Raw genomic sequence first — 24051 nt, 5'->3', positions numbered from 1 at the left:
CACTTTGTGACTTTGGCGTAGACTTCAGACGCAGCCCCCTTTCCTGTCTTCACATGAAGGAAATAAGTTGAGTTTCGGAGAAACCAGCTGCTGAGAGCACACCAGGCCTTCCGGGCCTGGTCCCTGCCAGCTTGGGCCTTTGTGCTGCTGCTGGTGTGTCCAGGTGAGTGGCCGTTCTTCGGCCTTCTGCCCCGTCCTGCCACTGCAGCCACACCCCAGGGGACTCAAGGCAGCTGGCAGAGGGTGAAGATCCCCTGGGGTGTGGCCTACTTACACTCCGCCTGGGCATGTGAGGGGGTGGTTAGCCGCAGGGCCTCACGCTGGGGGCTTGGACTGCACAGAGACCCACGTTAGTTTCTTGGGCCCTAATTCTTCATTTAGAGCCAGCTGTTGACGTTGGGGACCAGAGATCTTGCAGGCGGCCCATTTGCCTCGATATCATCAACACAACTCCAGGTAAGCCATCCTGGACGGAACAGCACCCGCTCACCATTTCCACGGGTAGCCTTGGTCTGGTGGAGGAGGACAGAGTCAGGAGGCCACTGGGAATGACCGGGAGGGGCCGTCAGATTGGGATGATGGGTGGTGTCCAGCTGGAAAAGGAAGCAGACATGGCTTCCAGCCACCCTGAGGGAAACAGATTCCTTGCCAGAGTGTCAGCTGAGCGGTAGTGTCCAGGGGACACAGAGATACCTGCTCAGTCCCTCACCTCCTCCTGGGCCCCCATCAGGGTGACACCCTTGGCTCCAGGAAGCAGAGAATCCTCCAGAGAAAGCAAACATGTTGTCTTCCCCCTCCCCCAACTCAGCCCTGTGAATATGGGGGTGGCTCAACAGGGCTGTGAACTTGAACAAAAAAATTCCTCTCAGGGGACGCAGGGCAGGCTTGAGCCACTTGTAGGGGAGCTCAGGTTAGAGAGGGGCCCAGAGAAGTGAAGGAGAAAACAGTCTGAATCCTACTCAACTGCGGTGTGTCGGCAAGTTGGGTGGACTTTCTGAGCAAACCGAGGTTTGCACGTCTGTTAAATGCAGGTGCAAATATGGGCACCTTGCAGGCGCCTGGCTCTTGTGTCTTGGGTGAGAGGTTGGGAAAAATGTCCAAGGCAGGGGTTCCTATAGTAAACAACTCAAGGTGAGTTTCATTACTCTTATCTCAGCCAGGATGGCGAGCACACAGTGGGTGCTTAATGAGGCTTTGCTGAGAGATTAGGGCCAGGGACTCCCGGGATGAAAAAAATCTTTGCCGCGTCTGAAGGCTCTTCTCCTCCAGTGCAGCGTCTCTTCTTCTTTTTCACACCTGTCCTCCTGCCTCATGCACATGGCACCGGCCAGGACACAGGGCAGGCAGGCGGCCTGGATAGCGGGACGTGCACACTCTGGAGCCAGGCGGTCTAGACCTGCGTCCTGGCCCTGCCACCTGCTGTGTGTGCTGTGGGACCTCAGGCAAGTCACTGCACCTCTGTGTGCATCAGGTCCTGGCTCCATAAATCCTTCACTCACAAGGTTCTTGTGAGGATTAGGGGAACTAATATAGTTGACCCTGGAACAGCATGGGGGTTAAAGGTGCCGAAACCCAGATGCAGTTGAAAATCTGCACAGAACTTTTGACTGCCCCCAAATTAGCTACTAATAGCCTACTGTTGACTGGAAACCTTCCAATAATATAGACAGTGTAACACGTATTTTGTATGTTACATGTGGTACTACTGTATTCTTACAGTAAAGTAACCTAGACAAAATGAAATAGTATGGAGAAATTCACAAGAAATTCACAAGCTAATTATCATTATTAGCTCTGGGCGGTCAGGCTCTGAACTTTGCAGCTTCTGGAGACTCTCCTAGGGGCTGCAGCAGTCAGACCTCTCCATGATGACCACTCCCTTCCCCAAAGCATAGGTCAAGGCTGTGGTTCTCAAAGGGAGCCAATTTTGGCACCCCTTTTGCCCCCCAGGGACATTTGACAATGTCTGGAGACATTTTTGGTCATGACTCAGGGGCTGTTGCTGGCATCTAGTAGATACAGGCTAGGAAAGATGCTAAATACCCTGCAATCCCGCAGTGCACAGGACAGCACCCCCCTGCCCCCATGTCTCTATAGGCTCTGTCCTCCCGACTCATCATCTCACCTCTCCCACCCCCTAAGCCTTTCCTTGTCTCCCTTTCACAGCCACAGAGCCTGACATCCAGAGAGGGAAAGCTCCTTGCTGAGGTCACACAGCCCTTAAAACCAAGGCAGCAGAGGTTGAGGTGGGAGGGGAGGGGGAACTGCTCTTCTGGAATTGTCCAGTCGATCAACAGACACTTAGCGAATCTGCTGGATGCAAGGTCCTATCCCCAACCCCACAACAGCCTAGCACTCTGGGCCCTGACAGTCCCAGGCCAGCCTGGGGTGAAAGCCCCTAGAGATCTAGCTCAGAACAGTGGATTCTGTCTCCTAAAGGACATTCACTGAAGTGGTGAGTGCAGATTGCTGGGTCTGAGACCTGCATTCAAATCCTGACTGCCACTTGCAGGTTCCATGATTTTGAACATGACATTAACCTCTCTGAGCCTCAGTTGCTTTAGCTGAGGAATATGGGTAACAATTTCCATTTAATGGAGTTGAGGTGAGGTTTAGATTAAATGGATTATGCTCATAGTAAAGTCCCTGGCACTAACCTGTTTGACATGTACTTATTGGAAGGAAGCAGGGGCTGCGGGAGAAAACAAGATGGCCATAGGCTCTGCTTTGGGGAGCTCAGCTTGGTCAGAGGCAGAGGAGTCAACAGACTGTGGTCATACGTGGCTGTCAGGGCTGTGATATGGGAGGATGGGCCCTGGGAAAACAATGGAGGTCTCTCACTCAGCCTGGAGAGGGTGGAGCAGAAATCATGGAACACTTCTAGGAGGGGACAATGGAGGGGACCTGAAGCATGTGGCCAGGAGAAGGGTATGGGCACCTATTATGTATGTACACCTTGCTGACATAGGCAGGGTAACAAGACAGAGTCTCCACTGTCATGCTGCTTACATTCAAGCAGGGGGCAAAGTCCTATGTCAACAAGTTGGTGGATAAACCACATTTTTGGTGGTGAAGAACAATAAAGCTGGGTCAGGGATAGAGAGAGAAGGGGAGGTGATTTTAGAGAGGGAGATCAGGGAAGAACTCTTGGAGGAGGAGGTGATATTTAGGCAGAGACTCAAATAAAGTGAGGGATTTTGAGGGAAGAGTGTCCAGGCAGAGGGAACAGACAGTGCAAAGGCCCCAAGGTTGGACCATGCCTGATTTGATCAATTGACCTGAACAAGTAACATAAGGAGGCCCATGTGGCTGGTGAGGAGTGAATGAGGACAAAGTGGTGTAGGAGCAGATTGTGTAAGGACTTGGGGGCCACGGCGAGCACCTGGGCTTTAACCCTGAGTCAGGTGGGAGTCCTGGAAGGCTGAGAGCAAGAGAAGGACATGATAACACAATGGTGGGCCAGGTGCTGTGCTTGGTGCTCCGTGAGTCTTATCTCAGGGAATCCCCACAATTTCCCAGTATTAGGCACCTTTGCTTCCACCATTTTACAGGTGGGGTCTGGCGAGCTTACCTCACGGCCCAGGGCCACACTACTGTGATACAGTAGATCTCTGATTCTATGGTTGGAATCTGATCCCCTGGTGTCAGGGAAAAGATATGAAAGAGCCTATTGCCACCCGTGGCACATTGACAACTGCTGTCATTATGACTTAGAATGTAACCAAGGTAGCATTTTATTGGCTGAAATTGCCTGTGCTACCTTTGTTGGTAGGCAAAAGGGGAACCCCACCATGGCCTGCAGACTAGAGAGCAGGAAACTTCAGGGGGGACTTGGGGTCTCAGGCAGGGAACTGGGGTCAGTGAAAGGAGGCTTGGGCAGAAGGGTTGGGCCCCCATTTCAGCAGTGCCCTTGGTGGAGGCACTTCTGATGTCTGGCTGAGGATGGCATATGGAGCCCCCAGGCCTGGCTGGTGCCACTGCTGCCCCCTCTCACCAAGTCCAGTTGGATGGACTCATTCCCTCTGTAGCCTGACTGCCTTAGTCTTCCCTCTGGATCTCCCGATGGACATCTAATTGGGGCTTTTGATGCTCAGAGTATGTTCTATGGAATAGTAGACCCTCAAGGCTCTGCTACTTAGGAGTGGGGATAAAACAAAACTAAACCATCCTTCCGTGCAGGTCTTCTCATAGCCTTTAATATGCTAATATGCTTTCCACAGCTTCAGAAAATGTGTTTGACCTCTTGAGCCTTTTTTTTCCCCTTTGAAGTATGTTTGGAGTATCATGTCTTTCTGGAATAGATATAAGTGAACCCTATCTTTACCCAAGGAGGATCCTTGAATGGTTGAATTTCAGGTAGATCATTTTGACCAAGGACCACAGGTTTCCTCCTTTCCTCCCAGGGCCTGGGCTGTGAAAACAAGACTGGTGTCCCATCATCTCTCAGTTGAACTGAAAACTCTGGCTGGGAAGGCCAAATTAGGATCTCTGAACTCACAGCTCATGAGGCTAGACGGGGTCAGTCTAGGCAGGACTGGGGCGGGGGAGTCTAATGGTGGGCTTGTCTCCTGGGAAAGCCACTGAGTCTGTGGGGACATAGCTCAGGAGAGAAACATCTGACCTTCCCATCCATGTCCTACCAGGAAGCTGCAGACTGGCCCAGCTCCTCTGAAAGCAAAGGCTCCATGCTGGGCTGGCTTGCAGTGGTGCTGCATGGACAAATATTCCAGCCTCCTGTCTACCTGGCTCACCATCTTCTGCCTCCTGCTGTCCACTTCCTCTGGCCTCCCCAGCATTTCTGGCCCCCAGGGTCACTGGAAAGTTGATCACTCCGACTCTCACCCCCTATTTTACTAGTGAGGACAGCCCAGAAAGGCATAGGGAGACAAAAGCAGACACAGGGCTGGGTAACCCCTGGACCCACCTGCCGTGCAGTGTCGTGTTATTATTACTGTTGTCATTATTGGCAGTGAGACAGGGAGGTTGTGATAAAGCTGAGAATGCACGGGTGATGGTCCTGCCTCTGGCATACCTTGGCCTTTGGTCTGAGGTGGCCAATCATGGCTTGTGGTCCTGAACTGGGCCCCAAGGGCCAGCCTCTCCCCACCCCCCTTCTGCCTTAATCTGTCTCTGGCTACCCACGTTGCACCTGTGGCCACTGTGGGGAGGAGCTTCTCAAACTGTGTTGCCGACAATTTCCTGCCACAGCTTCCTGCCCCAGAGACCAGCATCACTACCCCCACCACTCCCCACAGCTCCATGGACAAGCCCCCACCTTGCTGCCTGGTCCTGTGTCCTGTGTATAGGGAGTGACTATATGAATCTTTGAGGCAGGGATGGCTGTCTTTGGGAGGATGGAGAGGAGTGGGGAGGGTGTACCCAGTGAAGAGCACTGCATGGATAAAAGTATGGAAGTGAATTTGAAAGAAGGCTAATAGCACAACCCAGGTGGAGCAGAGGAAGGGTTGAAGAATTTAGTTAGTTCAATGAAGTGAGCTGGAGGGAGCCACAGTAAGTTCTTGAGCAAGGGAGTCTTTGGGGGAAAAACTGCCGAAAAGCAACTCGCAGACCCTAGAGCTCAGCTCATGGGAAACAGACTGTGGGGTTTAGCCAACCACAAACACTATGTGAGTTAGATCTGGATCTCAGATTTTATTAATAGAAACAGCAGGTAGAGATCAAAGGAGGTGATGCCAGCACAAACAGAGAGGTCTGAACTAGACAGGTGAACATGGTGGCATGTTTATAGCCACAGACAGAATGGCCCAAGTAGGGCTACCAGGGCTGGGGGAGGAGAGGTGGCAGGAACCATCAGAGAGGGAGGAGGCATATCAGGGAGCCTGTGAAGGACCGAGGAGAGCCAAGAAGCTCAAGCAGGAGGAAAGGGTCACTTGTGTCCATCATTCAGGGGATCCAGCATTGAGGAGGGCTTGCCTGGTGCCCACCAGGTGGTGATATCAGTGTTTCCTCTCTGGCCTGGAGAGTATCCTGGTGGGGGTGGGGGGCAGACTGTGAGGCTGGATGAGGGGGTAGGAGTCAAGAAAGTAGAGCAGGGGTGTAGACAGCACTTTCTTTCCTATTTCAGTTATTATTTTTAGTGCCTGGTTTGTCTATAGTTTCCAACTCCTTTAGTTAAGAACCCAACAACTAAGGTATAATTTACATACAGTAAAATTCACCCATTTTAGTGAACACTTCCGTGAGATTTGACAAATACATATAGCCAAGAAACTATCATCTCAATTGAGATACTGACTATTCTCCCAAATTCCCTCATGTCTCTTCTAGTCAATCCTTCTCCTTGGCCCCCAGCCTCTGGCAACCACTGATGCTTTGTTCTCCACTGATACAGTTTTGAATGGAATTATACAGTTTGTAGCCTTTGGAGTTTGGCTTCGTTCACTCAGCATGATGCCTTTGAGATTCATCCATGTGTTGTGGACATTTCCTTTCATTTTATTGCTGGGTAGTATCCCATGGTGGTGATGTACCATAGTTATCTATTCATCTGTTGAGATACATTTGTTTCCAAAATTTGGCAGTTGTGAGTAGAGCCGCTATAAACATTTCCTGTGTAGGTTTTTGTGTGAATACAAGTTTCCATTTCTCTAGGGTAAATACCCAGGAACCCTTTTTTGCTTCTTAAACACTCTGATGGAATGGTGACCTATATCTCCAGGTGGGACACAAATGCAGTCTCTGATTAATCACCTACCTGTAACTGTTGGGACATCCAGGAACCCTCTCAAGCCTGGCCTTCCCAAACCAAATGTCAGGAACCGTCTGGTTAGAATGCAGATTCTGGTTCCTCCTCTGGCTACCCTGACTCAGATCTCACCTGATTCCCATTCCAGTATCTTCCTTTCAGCCCCTGTGCCCATCCTTGCCTGTCCCTGGACACCCAGAGGTAAGGCAGCATTTTCCAACCCACACAGGCCTTCTTTGCACCCCCTGCTTACTTTTGCTTAACTAAGAAAGGCACCCAAGGATCTTCCCCTGAATGTAACCTATGCCTGGGTGGTCTTGCTGGGCCCACCTTAGAGAAATGTTTGGAAATTGTTATAGGGAGATGAGTTTTTTCAATATTGTATAAAAACTTCCAAATATACAGCAAAATGGGAAGAATTATATACCCATTAACCATCCCATAGTTCTACAATTAATATTATTATATTCACTTTATCACATACAGTCTATCCTCATTATTAGGACATTCTGTATTTAGCCTACTTGCTAAAATTTATTTATAACCCCCAAACTAATACTCAAGGCCCTTTCACAGTCATTCAAGAACATACCCAGAGAAGCAAGAAATTTGAGTCAACTGACATGCGCATTCCCACTGAGGTCAAACAAGGTGACACTTTTCTCTACCTTTTTGTTTTACTTCTCATACTGTAAACAAGTGTCCTTCTCTCTATTTGGTGCACATTTTTTTGTGCTTTTTGTTGGTGACTTCACTGTTTAAAGGGCAGTGCAGTGCTGAAGTGCTATCTTGTATTCCTACATGCAAGAAGGCTGTGATGTGCCTTACAGGAAAAGTCTGGGTTGTCAGATAATCTTAGCTATAGCGCTATTGGTTGAGCATTCAATGTTAATGAATCAACAGTATATATCAAATAAAGTGTCTTTAAGCAGAAACAAGGTTAAGTACTGATCAGTTGATGAAAATATTGACCAGAGAGTGGGGGGGCCTAGGCTGGCTCAGTTGGTAGAACATGTGAGTCTTAATCTTGGGGTCATGAGTTCAAGTCACGTTGAGTGTGGAGCCTACTTAAAAAATTTTTAAGTTATGGGGTGCCTGGCTGGCTCAGTCAGAAGAGCATGCAACTCTTGATCATGGGGTGGTGAGTTTGAGCCCCACATTGGGTGCAGAGAATACTGAACAAAAAAAAAAAAAAAGAAAAAGAGAAAAAAGAAAAAAGAAAGTGTTGTGACCAGAAACTTGAAGGAACCTAACCCTGGATTCCTCTAGGAGCGATCATTTAGTATTTGCTAATTCAGTGTTTGCAATGACTTTACAGAACTACTCTGAATAATAAGACTTATCTGTTCACCTGTCTATCCATCAATCAATGTTATTTTTTCTGGATGCCTTTCAAAGTAAATTACAGCCATCAGAGGTAAATATTTCCACATACAGATCATTAACTAGCGTTCAATATTTTCTTTTCTTTTTTTTAAAATGAGGGGTCCAAATATAATGAACAAATTTTAGCACATTCTTAGAGAAATTGAGACACTTGTATAACCCAAAGCTTATCAAGATATCAGCCATTGTACCATCACCCCAGAAAATTAAAAGCAGGTAATTTTAGGTTATCTGCCTTACCAGATAGTTATCTAAATATCCTTAATTCCTTCCCCCTCTCCCCCTCCCCCATCACACATCTCATTTTATTTAGTGGCTGTATCAAAGTTCACGTTGGAGTTAAACCCTAATGTATTTAACCAATATCCTATTGATGGATATTCAAATTAATTTATGCTTTCTAGAAATTTGTCTGTGAAGGCAGAGGGGGCAGGGTAAAGCGTAATTTCTAAGGCCAGGGGGACTCAGTGGAAAGGAAGAAGGGAAGGTTAATAGAGAAAGGTTCTTTTGAAGAACAAAACTTGTTCCAGCTTTGTTCCCTATGCCTGATGTTCTCTCTTCCACGATTTTTGAAAAGCTGGTTCATCCTCATCCTTCAGATCTCAATTCAAATGCTACTACCTCAGACAAGGCGACCTTCCCAGCTACAGTGGCCTCTTCTCTCTCCTAATAGCACTCTATTTCCTTTATAACACTGGTCTCAGTCTGTAATTACTATTTTTGCCTGTTTCCTTGTTTAATGTATCTCTCCCCCCCCCTCCCCCCCTTCAGATTTTTCAGTATTCAGGAGGGCAGGGCCTGTCTTATTCACTCATATCCAGCGCTGAGCTGAAACACAATAATTCAACACGTGTTTGGGAAATGAATGAATGGTTCCAGGTTCTGGTGTGTGTGGGCCCGTGGGGGTGTCTGGGCGTTCCACACAAAGTCTCTGAAAAGTCAGAGGAGGATTGGGGATCCTCCGATCTGAGCCCAGCCGGCGGGGGCTCCTCTCCAAGTTTATTCTGGCGTAAAGAGGCTCTGCACTATGACACTGATGCCCCTCAATGCGTCCTCTCTCCCACTATCTCTGGGCCCAGTGGACTGAGTTCAAGAAGGCAAGCCGAGACCCTGACGTGCCCTCCATCTTGTTCTGAACCCGCAGGGTCTGGCGAGGCACAGGGGCGGCGGCGGCGATGCCGGACCCCGCGGCGCACCTGCCCTTCTTCTATGGCAGCATCTCGCGCGCCGAGGCGGAGGAGCACCTGAAGCTGGCGGGCATGGCCGACGGTCTCTTTCTGCTGCGCCAGTGCCTGCGCTCGCTGGGCGGCTACGTGCTCTCGCTCGTGCACGATGTGCGTTTCCACCACTTCCCCATCGAGCGCCAGCTCAACGGCACTTACGCCATCGCTGGCGGTAAGGCGCACTGCGGCCCCGCCGAGCTCTGCGAGTTCTACTCGCGCGATCCCGACGGTCTGCCCTGCAACCTGCGCAAGCCGTGCAACCGGCCGTCCGGGCTCGAGCCTCAGCCCGGGGTCTTCGATTGCCTGCGCGACGCCATGGTGCGCGACTACGTGCGCCAGACGTGGAAGCTGGAGGTGAGAGCGCGGGCTCGAGGGGGCGGGGCCGGGGAGAACAGGCCCTTGAGGGCGAGAGAGCCTTGGGGACTGGGGAGAGCGATTGCATTCTTCAGTCTGCGCTTTGCTGTGCTTCGTCAGATTTGGAAGCTGGAGGGGTGGATGCGGTCCTGGTTGGGGGCAGGACCTAAGAGGTGGCCTCGTAGGGAGGGCGCTGAGTGACGCCTTGGTGCAAGCCTATGCCAGACAGCTGTTGAAGGTTGCCCTGGGCCTGGGCTGGGGGCGGGCCAGGACCATAGGGGCGCTGCCTGCGCGGGCCCGGGCTGTGGTCTTCAACAGCCTGCAATACCCGACAACCAGTGTCAGATCTTCGAGCTGAAGATGAGCTTGGACCGCCTGTAAGGCGGGGTCTGGGGCGTGGCCCTAGATGGGTGGGAGGTTGGAGAAGGACCGTGGAGATGGGGGGGGGGGCGGGGGTAGGAGGGGGGTGTCTGGAGAGGGGGGCTGTCCTCAACAACCTGAAGGACTCACTCTAGGTGGGTCTAGGGTGAAGGGTCTCATAGGGACAGAGGAAATTAGGAAGGTCCAGAGGAGGGAAGAGGGTTCCTGTGGTCACGCCCCTGGTGACAGTTATCAGTCTCCTGGCTCCTCCATCCTCCCTTCCCTAGGGTGAGGCCCTGGAGCAGGCCATCATCAGCCAGGCTCCCCAGGTGGAGAAGCTCATTGCCACAACAGCTCACGAGAGGATGCCCTGGTACCACAGCAGCCTGACTCGAGAGGAGGCAGAGCGCAAACTCTATTCGGGCTCGCAGACCGACGGCAAGTTCCTGTATGTGGGGCTTGAGGCCTGGGACTTTAGGGCGGTGAGGCTGGGGCTTGTTGGCCAGAATCCTGGAGGCTGGGGCAGACCTCAGTGTGCAGTGTGCAGGGAGGGGTGCGCCTGTGCTAACACGTGCAAGTGGCTAGTGTGTTTCTGAGTGTGTGGTAGGGACATTATATGAGAAAGGATCTGTAGTGGTTAGGACTCCAGAGCTGGACTGTCTGGGTGGGAATCCAGGCTCTGCTATTTATCAGCTCAGGTCGCTGGGCAAGTAGCTGAACTTCTGCCTGCTTCAATTTCCTCTCCTTCATTCAGCAAATATTTACTGAACATCTACTATGTGCCAGGCATGTTTCAGGCACTGAGGACATAGCGGTGAACAAAACAGACACAAATCCCTGTCCTTGTGGAGCAGGAAGACACAAAACAAATCCAAGGAACCCAGGCTGTGCTACCTGCCAGCTGCTGTCCCCACCCTAGCTCAGCTTTGACCTCTTTCATATCTTAAGCTTCCATGGAAGATGTTTGACAACGAATTCCTCTGCCCCAAGGAAAAGTCTGCAAACTTTCTGCAGAGTTTATGACAATTAATTGGTCTACTGAGGTTAGAGGAGTCTCAGGAGAGCCTAGGCCAAGGGCTTTGACCAGCTATGGGTGCCTTGGATATCAAACTCGAAGTCACAGAGGCAGGTAGGGTCAACATGAGCCATGGGACACAGGCTGAGGGAACAAGGATCAGGTACAATATAGAGACTGAACTGGCGCAGGTTCAGAACCAGGTAGAGCAGTGACAGTATCAAGGACAGTGACTTAACACTGGGCAATGTCAGGAGACCAGAAGCAGGTACTTTGAGCCAGGCTATTGGAAAATTAGGCAAGGCATGCTTTGGACAGAAGCTATTGTAGATTGCTTTTGTGGTTCCTGCAGTCAATAACTACTTTCTCAATATGGGGATAGTTAGGGTCTGAAGGTCAAAGCTACAGGGGATAGTTAGGGGCCAAGGGTCAAAGCTGTAGGCATAGAACCTTGCATGGGGCTGGGAGGAGGGGAACACCCTTGGTGGGTCATGATGCCTGGCACAAGCCCAGAACTGGTCCAGTTCTGAGATAAGGGTGTAGGGTATGATAGGAAGATGCATGTTACTCAGGCCTGGAATTAAAACCAGGGCCACGCTTAACTATTAACCACAGGTCAGAGCTGCCGAAGAATGGATGGAATTGTACCTCATGCTGTTTGTTGCCAAAGCTTTCTTTATAATCTCAGGGTTTACGGAGTGGCTGATTCAACTTGAAAAGAAACCTGACCTTTGGAAAGGGCCTTTAAGATTATATTGTTAAGTGTTTCCTAACCTCTTCTGGATCACAGACCCTTGTGGGAATCTTACCAAAGCTGAACCCCTTTCTCGACCCCAAACATGTTTACTCCAGAGATTTTGCACACAAGAAGCTACAGAAGATCGTAGTTGAACCTAAGCCTCATTCTTGGAGCCCTTTTTGGGTTAAGAACCTCTGATTTAGTTCAACTGTCTCATTTTACATGTGAGGACACTGAGAGGATAAGTGACTTTCTCAGGGTGGCACAGATAATCGTGTGACAGAGCTGGCTGTCAGTCCTATTAGCAATTAATTGATTGGAATTGATTTGAATCCTGGCTCGACTTCTAACCAGTTGTGCAATCTAATACCTCAGTTTCCTCATCTGCAAAATGGGGACAATAATAGTACCTACCTTGTGGGGAATGCTGTGAAGGTCAAATGGCAACTAAGTGAAGAATTTAGAACCAGTATCTGGATAAATGGTAGCTCTTATATTACTGTTACCAGGTTCTGTATATTTGGAAGTAGAGATACATGTTGATTTCTTAGCTGGCACTTCTAGCTTAAGTTAAGTTTGAACTGCAGAGGCAAAGAACTGCGACCACCTACTGGGTTTTTTTTTGTAAATAAACTAGAATTTGTGGCATTGAAATATACATGGTGACCACATCAATGTCTTTGGCCTATGTGGTTATTATGTGGGAATTGGTCGCTGTTCTTTTATGAATTCACATATCTCTTTCCAAAGAGAGTGTTATCAGTTAGCCTTTGCTATGTAACAAGCCGTCCTAAAATATCATGGCTTAAAACAACATTATTTATTCCCCCCTTGATTCAGGGGGTCGGCAGTGTGGGCTTAGTTCAACTGGGTGATTCTTGTACTGGTTTCCTTTGAGCTCGCTCATGTGGCTGCAGTTAGACGTGGTGGGGTGTGGACTGGGGCTGAATGGTCTAGGATGGCCTCACATACATGTCCGGCAGTTGGCAGCCTGGCGTGCCTGGGTTCTCCTTCCTGGGGCTTCTCCAACAGGCTAACCTGGACTCATTCCAATGGTGGCAGGGTTGCCAGGACAAGCAAGAGAGGGCAAGCGAGCCCACTGCTTGACCACTTTCCAAGCCTCACCTCGTGTCATGTTTGCTAATGTCTTATTGGCCCAAGCGAGTCATGTGATAAGGCCTGGATGCAGGAGATACAGAATGAGACTTCTTCTATGTTTTTTTTTTTAAGTTTATTTATTTTGAGAGAGAGAGAGAGAGAGAGTGCATGCACACATGAGGGAAGGGCAGAGAGAGAGGGAGAGTGAGAATCCCAAGCAGTCTCTACACTGTCAGTGCAGAGCCAGATGCGGGGGGCTCCATCATGACCTGAGCCAAAATCAAAAGTCAGCCACTTGACCGACTGAGCCGCCCAGGTGCCCTGAGACTCCATCTGTTGATGGGAAAGAATGCCTCATATTGTGGTGGTGTTTTCAATTTTACATATACGTTTGCTGGTGAGCGCTGGGTGTAGAGTTCTGCTGTTAGTTCAAAACTTAAGATGTGGACCTGAGGGAGGTCTTTTTCACTACTCAAAAGAAGAGAACTAGTAATTAGAAACCATAACCTCCAAGCTACCCCACCAGTCTAGTTATGGAAGTGCTTTCCTTTCTGTGGGACATTTGCATTTTAGTTTGTTGTGGGTTCTCTTCTCTGCCCTTGGGGCTCCCCTATCACCCTGTACCCTGGTTTCCTATCTCTTCAGGCATCCCTAGTTGTGGGCCAGCCTAGGAATCATATCTTGCTTCATTGCATTGTTCTCCTGGGAACTTGCTGCCCTTCTGTCCCACTCTCAGGTTTTGCCATGGCAATTTAGAGGATATTTTCCCCATCCCTTTGATCTAAGGGAGGGCTTGATTACAAGGTGGGCTCACATCTCTCTTGTTTACTACTGTATCTCTGCCTTTAGAACAGTGCCTGAGACATGGTTAACATTCAGTAAACATTTATCCGTGGGCCAAAGCCCTGTCAGAGAGTTTACACCACCTGCAGGCCATCCTGATGCCTACTTCCTGCTGCCCGCCAACAACCAGCTCTTCTGCAACGTAATACAATTCCTCAGATTATGGGTCAGCTGCCTACAACTTCTTGTACAAGACTTGAGACCCCCAGGACCAGTTGCTGTCCATCCTCCATTGGAAATTTACACTTAACTCTGGAGTAGAACCTTGTGCCAGTGACTCGAAACAAAATTGTTTTGTGGGAGGTGTTGGTTGGTTTCACTGTGGGATGAGGGGGTGCAGGCATCTGGCTCTAAGTTGGCCTGTGTGTGTGTGTGTGTGTGTGTGCGTGTGCGGACAAGGTCTTACCACACAAAGCCCCCATTCTTCGAGGGGCTTAATTCCCATTCATAGACTAGGAAGATTTGTGTACTTATTTTGGCAAATTTCCAGCAGAGGACAATCAAAGGTCTCACTCTGTCAAAGGTCAGTCTTTACAGTAACTAGCGGGTCTGTTGTGATGACAAGGTGACCTACTCTGATTTGTACAAAGGTGCCCCAGGAGCGAGCCATGGAGTTGTGCTTACCTCTGTGGCTCTTCATGGAAAAGTGGCTTTCTCTCCCCAAGAGAATATTTTAAGTCTACCTGCAGAGACATCTGTGGCCTCTGTGGGTGGCTGAGTGTCTACCATAGATAGCTCGATATCCTGTGGATGGCCAAGTATCCCCGGTGAATGGCTGAGTGTCTCCTAAGGAAGGCCACAGACTCTGCTGTGGAGGACCCGGTGTCTGCTTGTGGCTGGTTCAGTGTTCTCCCCTGGATAGCCATGTGTTCAGCTGTGTGAGCCTCAGGCTATTCTGGGCTGAGTGTCCACCGTGGGAGGCCCAGTATTCCCCCGTGGATGGTCACATATTGGCCCTTGGACAGCTGTGTCTCCCTGTGGACACTGCCATTCTCCTCTCATTTCCCTCCCCGACTCCACCCTACCACCTGTTACCAGTAGGTCTGGAGGTTGAGTCGCGCCTGACCTTGGCTCCCCTAGTCCCTGACACTTCTCTGTGAGACTGTCAGGGTCAGAGCCCGTGGGTGTGTGTGTGTGTGTGAGATCTGGGGCCCGGCAGGGGGTCACCACAGGAGAACTCAGGTGGTTATAGGGGTGATACCCCCTCCTTCCCCCTGCCAGGCTGAGGCCCCGGAAGGAGCAGGGCACGTACGCACTGTCCCTGATCTACGGGAAAACCGTATACCACTACCTCATCAGCCAGGACAAGGCAGGCAAATACTGTATTCCTGAGGGGACCAAGTTTGACACGCTCTGGCAGGTAAGTTGCCCATCTACCTTGCTGTTGAGGGGATGTGGTGGGGGGTTGCTTGGGGTTCTGGGGGAGGGAAGAGCCCAGGCCCTGATGCCGCCTCCCTGCAGCTGGTAGAGTACCTGAAGCTGAAGGCTGATGGGCTCATCTACTGCCTGAAGGATGCCTGCCCCAACTCCAGCGCCAGCGCCAGCTCAGGTGAGTGGGGCTGTGGGGAACGGGGGTGGGGTGAGCGAAGACCCCGTACCCCACCCCCTCACTATCACTTCTGCTCCCCCAGAGGCTGCTGCTCCCACACTCCCAGCTCACCCATCCACTTTCACCCATGTGAGTTAGCTGGCATCTCAAAGTTGGGTCGTGAGGGATGGAGCTGGGCGGGTGGGTGATGGGTCCTGTTCCCAGGGCGAGGCTGGGATGGAGAGTGGGGCTGCCATGGACCAGAAGAGGGTACCCCCCAGAACCGTCCCTGGGAGTCCTCAGAGAATATGGGTCTCAGGGGCTGGGTGCCCCCAGCTCAGGTCCTGCTGACCCTTGTTGACCCCATGACCTTTAGGCTCAGAGACGGATTGATACCCTTAACTCAGATGGATACACCCCTGAACCAGGTGAGCTGACAAAGCTGGAGGTGTATGTGTGGGGTTCCTGCCAGGCTGTGATCAAGGTCCCTGGCTGGGCTCCAGGGTGTGGCAGGGGAGGGATGTGGGCCAGGCCTGACTTGTGACTGCAGACGTCCACGTGGGTGCACATCCATCACACCTGCCTGTGTGCTTGTGCATGGGGTGCATGCAGAGACGCAGGGGAGTACATCTGGCTGTGCCTGAGCCACAGACACACATGTGTTCAGTACCTTCAATGTGCCAGTCACGCCCCATGCTCGTGTGTGTCTGAGCTTGTCGAATGCTTCTGATATGCCATATTAGTCATGCCAGTTAGTCATGATGATTATTGTCAGTTTACAGATGAGAAAGGAGGGCAAGTAACTTAATAAGGTCCTGCGGTTAGGCAATAGTGGAACTGGGATTTGAACCCAGGCAGGCAGGCTGGCTCTGGAGCCCCTGTTTTTAAAATGCCTGGCTGCAGATGCTAATGTGTTTGATATGTAGATGCAAGCCCATCCCGTGTGCATGCACAGAGAAAATACAGGATTGCGTGTGCACACAGAGGCTCACCTTTGGAGCCCTTGTAAACATGGCTGTGTGGTGCATCCAGAGACATGGGCAGATATGGACATAGGTGCACACACACGCACAGAGGTCTTCCTGTAGCTGCTACACTAACAGTTTCTCATGCAGATGTGCCTTTGGACCCCCATCACACACAGACGTGGGTGCAAGTATACGTGGGTGCGTTTGTGTGAATGCATGGGCACACGTGGTTACATGTGCACATAGTCGCATACGCCTTTAGAGCCCATTGGATGTGGCTTCCCAGTCCCCCCCAGAGGGGACCAGGAGTGTACACAAGTGCACGCATGCACACGAGCACACACGTGTACCCACGTGCCTGTGCATGCTCTGGATGGTGCACCGTTGTCTGGGGTGTGTGCTTTGCGGGTGCCAAGGCTGCTGTGCCCTCCCTGTCCCTTGTCCCACTCCCTCATCCTGACTTGGGAGCGCACACGTGTGTGTATGCCCAGCACGCCTAGTGTCCACAGAGAAGCCAAGGCCAATGCCCATGGACACAAGTGTGTACGAGAGCCCCTACAGTGACCCTGAGGAGCTCAAGGACAAGAAGCTCTTCCTGAAGCGTGAGAACCTCCTCATCGCTGACATAGAACTTGGCTGTGGCAACTTTGGCTCAGTGCGCCAGGGCGTCTATCGCATGCGCAAGTATGGCTGCTCCTGCCGTGGTCTGGGGCACCACCGTGGTGGGGGGACAGAGGAGGGAGTGGCCTCACCAGGCCTTGGGGGTTGGGGCTGGGATGCGATATCAGTTTGCCAGGGAGACAGACCCTGGGCCAGAAAAGTACATGCTAGGGGGTTACCTGGGAGGGCTCGGGTCAGCACCTGAGAGGGTGTGGGAGAAGCAGGCTGGGACAGGGAGAGGGTGGGCTGAGCCGCAGTTGCAACAGAGGCCTTAACCGACCCAGGGGAGCTGCAGAGGGGCCCCCCTTTGTAGCCTTGCTACTGGATACAGGCAGCCCCTGGGGGCGGGTGTAGCTTTGAGGTGTTTTTTTTCAGCGAGGGGCAGTTCTCGGTGAGGGACTTGGCAGCGAGCTGTCCCTGGCCGACACTCCTGGCACCTGAGCAAGTGGGTGCCTGGACCCTGAAGGGAGATCCAGGTGGCAACCCACGGTATCCACCACACATGGCCAGAGAGAAGAGAGGCGGGTTGGGTGGGCACAAGGGGCCGAGCGGGGCCCGTGCTGACCAGGTGCACGTCATGGCAGGAAGCAGATTGACGTCGCCATCAAGGTGTTGAAGCACAGCACGGAGAAGACAGACAAGGATGAGATGATGCGCGAGGCGCAGATTATGCACCAGCTGGACAACCCATACATCGTGCGGCTCATCGGCGTCTGCCAGGCCGAGGCCCTCATGCTCGTCATGGAGATGGCCGGCGGCGGGCCCCTGCACAAGTTCCTGCTTGGGAAGAAGTGAGCTCCGGGCGGGCTGGGCACTTGGAACTTGTGGGCCCAGCAGGCTCATCCGTCCTTATGGGTGTGCTCCAGCCACGAGGGCACACTTGTTTTCACACGACTGTAGACACACTCACTCCTGCCGCCCTGCGCGCCCACACTCACACCCATGGGGCGGAGCTGTTACCAGCACAGCCGTCAGAGTCTGACCTTCAGATCTGAACTGCAGCCCTGCCACTGACTAGTGTGACCCCGGGCAGGTCTCTCAGTTTGTCTGTGCCTCAGTTTCCTCACTCGTACCACAGTGCTGATCACAGTATTTACCTCAGGGGGCTCTTGTGAGGCTCACATGAGTTGATATTTGTAAAGTGCTTAGAACAGTGTCCGGCCCTGCTTGTAAGAGCTTTAGAAGTTTTGCCCTCGTGAGATTGTCCATAGTCTATTGTCTTTGACCTAAGACAGTGTCAGCAAACTGCAGCCCACAGTGTTGTTTGGTACTGCATGGCTTGGCATTTTTAAAGGGTTGTAAAAGAAAAAAAGAAGCAGAAGAGTATGTGGTAGAGACCACACGTGGCCTGCAAAGGCTAAAATATTTACTATCTGGCCCTTTCCTGAAAAAATTTGCTGACCCTCAATCTAAAGAAACTGTGATTTCGTTTGTTTTCTCGTGCCTCAAACTCTTACCCTCATAGACATGGTCTTTTACACTCACTGAGGCGTGTGACCATCAACTCATATTCTCACTGGTGCATGTACATTCACAGCGTACCCCAGCTCATGCATGCGTTCGTGCTGACTCATACATTCAGTTATTCCACAGGTTTTGCTGGGCAATTTCTCTGTAATCGGGACTGTTACTAGCATTTGGGATTCATCAGTGAACAAAAGGGACAAAGGTCTCTGTCCTATATTCTGGTTGGGAAAAAAGAGGCTTTCAATGATAATTATAATACAATGTAGAATATGTTGGAAGAGAAGTACTATAGAAAAGAGGATTGGGAGTGTCACGGTGGGAGGTGAAAAGTGAGAAGGCGAGGTCTGTGCAAACTGAGGGAGGCAGCCAAGTGCAGCTGTGGGGGAAGAAGCCAGTGCAAAGGCCCTGAGGTGTGCCTGTGCTCAATGTGGTGAGAGAACTGTGAGGAAGGTCCCATGGCTGCGACAGAGTGAATGAAGAGGAGAGGGGGAGCTGATAAGGGTAGGGAAGTGATGGGGCAGGTCATGCAGGACCTTGTGAGCCATGGGGAGACCTTGGACTTCCACCCCAAGTGTGGTGGGAGCCCTGGGAGGCTCTAAACAGGGGGAGTGGCAGGACTGGGCTTCTGTGCTCAGGGAGGATGGGCGATGGGGAATGAGGGTGGTGGTGCCTGTTCGTTCTGGTCCAGGCTTACAATGATGAAGGCTGGACTGGGGTGGCAGAAGCAGAGGTGGAGAGAAGTAGAAGGATTCTGGAAGGATTCTGAAGGCAGAGCTGCCAGGGTGTGTTGACAGATTAGAAGCCAGGTGTGAGAAAGAGGAGCTGAGGGTGAGGCTGGTGCTTCTGGCCCAAGTCAATGAAAGGATGTGGTTGTTGGAGAAGAAAGGGACAGTGGGGGGAGCTGGGTATGTGTGTGAACAACCAGGAACTTAGCTTTATCTTTATTTTTATTATTTTCAAGTTTATTTATTTATTTTGAGAGAGACAAGAGTAGGAGAGGGGCAGAGAGAGAGAGAATCCCAAGCAGACCCAAGCCCAGCACAGAGCCTGACATAGGGCTCGATCCCACAACCCTGGGATCATGACCTGAGCTGAAATCAAGAGTCAGATGCTTAACTGACTGAGCCACCCAGGTGCCTCTGTCTTTATTATTTTTGAGATGCCCATGAGACCCCCCCTCCCCCCCCCCCCCCACCAGGGGCACATAGAGGATGCAGGTAAATGTGTAAGTTTGGGAATCATAGTATGTGGGAGACATTGAAAGTCTTGAGACCAGAGGAGGACAGAGGGTTTTGCCTCTTCTGTTCACACCTGCCCTCCTTCCTGTATCTCCAGCCCTGTGCCTGGGCACACAATAAGCACCTGCTGACTACATGCTCAGCTGGGTCAGAGGTGTGGGCTTTGCTCCCTTAGGAACTGGGGCTGTCCCCTCCCACCTGACCCTGCTTTCCCCTGCACCCCAGGGAGGAGATCCCCATCAGCAACGTGGCGGAGCTGCTGCACCAGGTGTCCATGGGGATGAAGTACCTGGAGGAGAAAAATTTTGTGCACCGTGACCTGGCAGCCCGCAACGTCCTGCTGGTCAACCGGCACTACGCCAAGATCAGCGACTTCGGTCTCTCCAAGGCACTGGGTGCCGACGACAGCTACTATACTGTGAGCCCCCACCCCTTTGGTGCCCAGGTGGATGAGGTTGGTGGGTGGAGGGTCCCTGAGCCCTGCCCTGGCAACATCTCCCCCTTTTCAGGCCCGCTCGGCAGGGAAGTGGCCGCTCAAGTGGTATGCGCCTGAGTGTTTCAACTTCCGCAAGTTCTCCAGCCGCAGTGATGTTTGGAGCTATGGGGTCACCATGTGGGAGGCCTTCTCCTATGGCCAGAAGCCCTACAAGGCAGGTGTGGGCAGAGGCGGGTGGGCAGGTGGCTGGGTGAGAAGCGGGGTGAGGGTGAGGTGGCCTTGGTTACTCATGTTGCACTTGGTTCTGGCTCGAGCAGAAGATGAAGGGCCCTGAAGTCATAGCCTTCATCGAGCAGGGCAAGAGGATGGAGTGCCCGCCAGACTGTCCACCTGAAATGTACACACTCATGAGTGACTGCTGGATCTACAAGTGAGTGCCAGTGGGTGGGAAGGGTACCCAGCTGAGCCGACACTGGGCCGGGGACCAGAGGTCATGGTGACCAATAGTCCAAAACTCATCCCGCCCAAGACTCACCCAGTTCACAGTCTTTCTCACATGCAGTAGCTTTACTCTCTGCACCTATGCTAAATACCTCAACACATGGACCCTATAGTGCTCCAATGGGCCAACACCCCAACACTCTATCTGTAAACACCTAGTGCTCCAGCATCTAAAACCTCAGGCCCCCACCAGCCAACACTCAACACGTTGATCCTGCAATACTCAAACGAGGCAGTACTCTTTTACCCAAAATATAGAACCAATGGTCAGGACATGTGATAATACTCCACTCTCATTCCTCAGTCCCCCGCTGTCCAACATTCAACACCTATTTATCCTGACAAGCCAATACTACAGCACCCAAATACTCAATATATTCAAAACCTCCACCTCTGTCCAGTGTTCAAGCTCAACACTTGAACAGCCCAACTTTTAACACCATCAGCATTTCAACTTCCCATCAGAAAATAGGCAACACACACCCAAACAAGATATTGTCCTACACTGAGCCATTGTCATCCACTGAGCATGGATATTCCAACATTTGATACCTTTTCTACCCGGACATCCGTTATTCCATTGGCCAGCACCTATGACATTGACACCTAAACACCCAAGCAACCCGATGTATAGATACCCTATTTATGATAAATAATACATGATCAGTCCATCCAACATGTGTTGACCTGGTCTCCATTGGGAAGTACTCAGTACACCAACACCCCAATACCGAAAGAGGCTCGCATCCAACGCTATACATGGATATTTCACACACAGTACCATTCGTAGCCCAACTCTTCACTAACTGAACCCACCATCAATGCTCCAATGTTCTGCTAGACTAGGGGCAGCATACTTGCACCCATAAAAGCCCGCACCTGGCATCCAAATACACTGGCCCTTGGCACATGTGCAGTACCTCAGCCTTCAATATCCCAGGCCCCCGTGGTTGATAGTTGTAACCCCGACACTCAGTGAATTCAGTTCCCTAAATCTTCACCAGTTAACCCTCAACAGATGGTTCCCCCAACATCCTGTATGTCGGCAGCTCTTCTATTACATGGTACAGAACCACCCGAATTCTAGTACTCACATCCAAGAGACGTCTCCATTTCCCAAAACTCTACCACCCTGACAGCCCCACTGATTTTATTTTTTTAAATGTTTATTTATTTCGAGAGAGACAAAGCCAAGCAGGGGAGGGGCAGAGAGATAGGGAGAGAGAGAGAGAGAATCTCAGTGCAGAGCCATGGGGCTTGATCTCACCAACCGTGAGATCGTGACATGAGCTGGAAACCAAGAGCTGTATGCTTGACTGAGCCACCCAGGTGCCTCCCCGCCACACACTGATTTTTTGAGCCCTATGTGTGTCTGCCCTCCAGCTGAAGCTGGGTTCTGGGGATATGGTCAGTGGCCTGGATCTACCTGAACCCCCACAGGTGGGAAGACCGCCCAGACTTCCTGGCTGTGGAGCAGCGCATGCGGACCTACTATTACAGCTTGGCGAGCAAGACTGAGGACCCCCCGGGGCCTGGAAAGGGAACCGAGACTGCTTTTGCCTGAGCTCCAGCCTGCCTGGGGCCTGCAAGCCACGATGCCCCAGCTTCAGCCCCATCCTAGGACCTCCAGTTTGGCTGGCTTCACTTCAGCTTTTCTGCCCAAACCAGCTGGGCTGTATAAGGCAGGCAGCTGAAGCCTCAGTTTAATACTGATCTAGTTTTCCCCACTTGGTCACCTGTCCCCTCTGGCTGGGGGAGGAGGGAGGCCCTGGGAGGGTGGGGTTGCATAGCCTGCTCTTGGGCTGGTATCTACCGGGGAGCCCTGAACTGAGGGAGCATTGCTTACAGTAAGGACCCTCCTTCCTCTGGAGCCCAAAGGGGAAGACTTGGAATTCTCAGGTGGCAAGACCTCAATCGTTTAAATAAACTCAGCTTCTTTCTTATTTGAGTCTCTCATCTTTTCTGCCATGGGTGGGGGTTGGGCAGGACAGGGGGTGGGTCATTGGAAGGGGTCAATGAGAAGTGCCTGAGCACAGCTTTTCTTGCGTGGGCCTGGATGTGGCCCCCAGGGTCTGAGTATCTGGCTTTCCCACTTCTCTGCCCTGGGGACATCTTCGTGTGAGTGAGGAGCTGTGGCAGAGTGGGGGAACTGAGGCAGGTGTGCTGCTGGGCCTCAGCTTCCCTGTCTTTGTGGGTGGCGTGAGAAGGGTGCTCTCCATGCTGGCTGCCTGTTAGCATCACCTGGCGCGATTTTAACAAACGCCAACCCCCTCTCCTCCACACCTCAACATTGGTGCGTTTTAAAGTGCCTTCAGGTGATTCTATCACCTAACACCCTACTCAACTGCCCCACCTTCCTCCCTGGACACAGTCACAGCTGGGACCTTCACCTTGTGTCCCAAGTGCCGGCTCAGTCCTGCTGAGAAGTCCTGTCCCTGAGCTCTTGCTGCCTCAGTTTCCCCATGTGGAAAATTGGGATGTTGGAGCACAGAACCCAACAGGTCAGGTGAAATGGAGCCAGGCTTCTGCCTTTCTTTTCTGAACTTGCTCCCCTTTCCTCAGCTATGATTGGCCCCACCCCCAGTTCCCAGCCATTGCCTCATTCTCTTGGCTTGGCCCTCTAAAGCAACTGGCTCAAGGGCAGCCATGAAACCCACTCAGAGCCAGGGAGAGGCAAGGAGATTTTCTGCAGCTTCTGGGAAGGCAAGTTTTCTTTTGTTTTGTGACTGTTTTGTGGAACTGTGGGGGCAGGACGGGGGTTTTATCTGCTGTGTGGGGTAGGAGAATGAGGCCAGGTGGGTGACCCTGGTGAGGAGATCCCAGAGCTAGGAAATTGACGTTGAAATTATTAACTTAGGTACAGACTTTACTCTTATTTCACCATTTAATATTGAATTTTAAAAATTTATATCTAAGCCTCATATTAGCATATTCTTATATGAACTTTGTACTCTATTTGGAATTAGTTGAGAGAACCCTCGGTTGTGCCGTCAACCTGGGTACACCAAAAATCTCAGTTATGTACATTCATTTGCAGAGTAAACCTGTAATGGTTTGGAATTGTTTGAAGGCCTCCAAGCCATGGGAGACAATATCTTCCTGCATTGAGATTCAAAATAGACAAACACTGATTGTAAAGATAAACACAGGAGCTTGAATTGCTTCCATTTTGTCATTCTGGGTGACCATTTGAAGATTTCGTGCTTACAGTTTCAAACAGTGGAGGCTTGAAAACCACGACATGAAAGACTTTTAGTTTTAGTTGGTAAACGTACATATTAGTTCATATGTGAGCTATAATAACTGAATTTGAATAACACCATTAAGATTCAAGCATTGTTTTTCAATTGTTTTAAAACCAACGAACAAATCAAGAAAATATTGTATCAGTGGTGAGGTTTTGTGGCTTCCCGAATTGTAGTGTTTGCAGATATTTCAGTTTTATTAAAATTTGCTTAGTTACTGGACAATCATTTACATTATTACATAAAGTGTTTTTGAAGAAGGGAAATACATTTTCACCGTCTGC

At 51.0% G+C, this 24051-nt stretch overlaps 1 protein-coding gene across 2 annotated transcripts; it reads left to right on the top strand.

Moving 5' to 3' along the window:
- LOC109273394 (tyrosine-protein kinase ZAP-70) lies at nucleotides 1-22465 on the top strand. Of its 2 annotated transcripts, XM_019460212.2 has the most exons (14): nucleotides 1-163; nucleotides 382-456; nucleotides 9237-9669; nucleotides 10317-10477; nucleotides 14946-15084; nucleotides 15186-15273; nucleotides 15356-15402; nucleotides 15629-15680; nucleotides 16712-16904; nucleotides 17465-17671; nucleotides 19811-20003; nucleotides 20095-20235; nucleotides 20339-20451; nucleotides 21963-22465. In XM_019460212.2, exons 3-14 carry the CDS (start codon nucleotides 9268-9270, stop codon nucleotides 22084-22086), a joined length of 1860 nt encoding a protein of 619 aa, XP_019315757.1. In that variant the 5' UTR covers nucleotides 1-163; nucleotides 382-456; nucleotides 9237-9267; the 3' UTR covers nucleotides 22087-22465. The 2 variants fall into 2 exon arrangements, with proteins under 2 accessions (XP_019315757.1, XP_019315830.1); XM_019460285.2 differs by lacking the exons at nucleotides 1-163; nucleotides 382-456; nucleotides 9237-9669 and adding an exon at nucleotides 9710-10046.
- The last annotated feature ends 1586 nt before the right edge of the window (nucleotides 22466-24051 follow it).

This window comes from Panthera pardus, unplaced genomic scaffold (assembly GCF_024362965.1).
Source record: "Panthera pardus isolate Hobbes unplaced genomic scaffold, ASM2436296v1 HiC_scaffold_25, whole genome shotgun sequence".
Lineage (NCBI taxonomy): Eukaryota > Metazoa > Chordata > Mammalia > Carnivora > Felidae > Panthera > Panthera pardus.
Note: the sequence above shows the minus strand (reverse complement) of the source record. Positions and strands in the feature narration are given on the sequence as shown.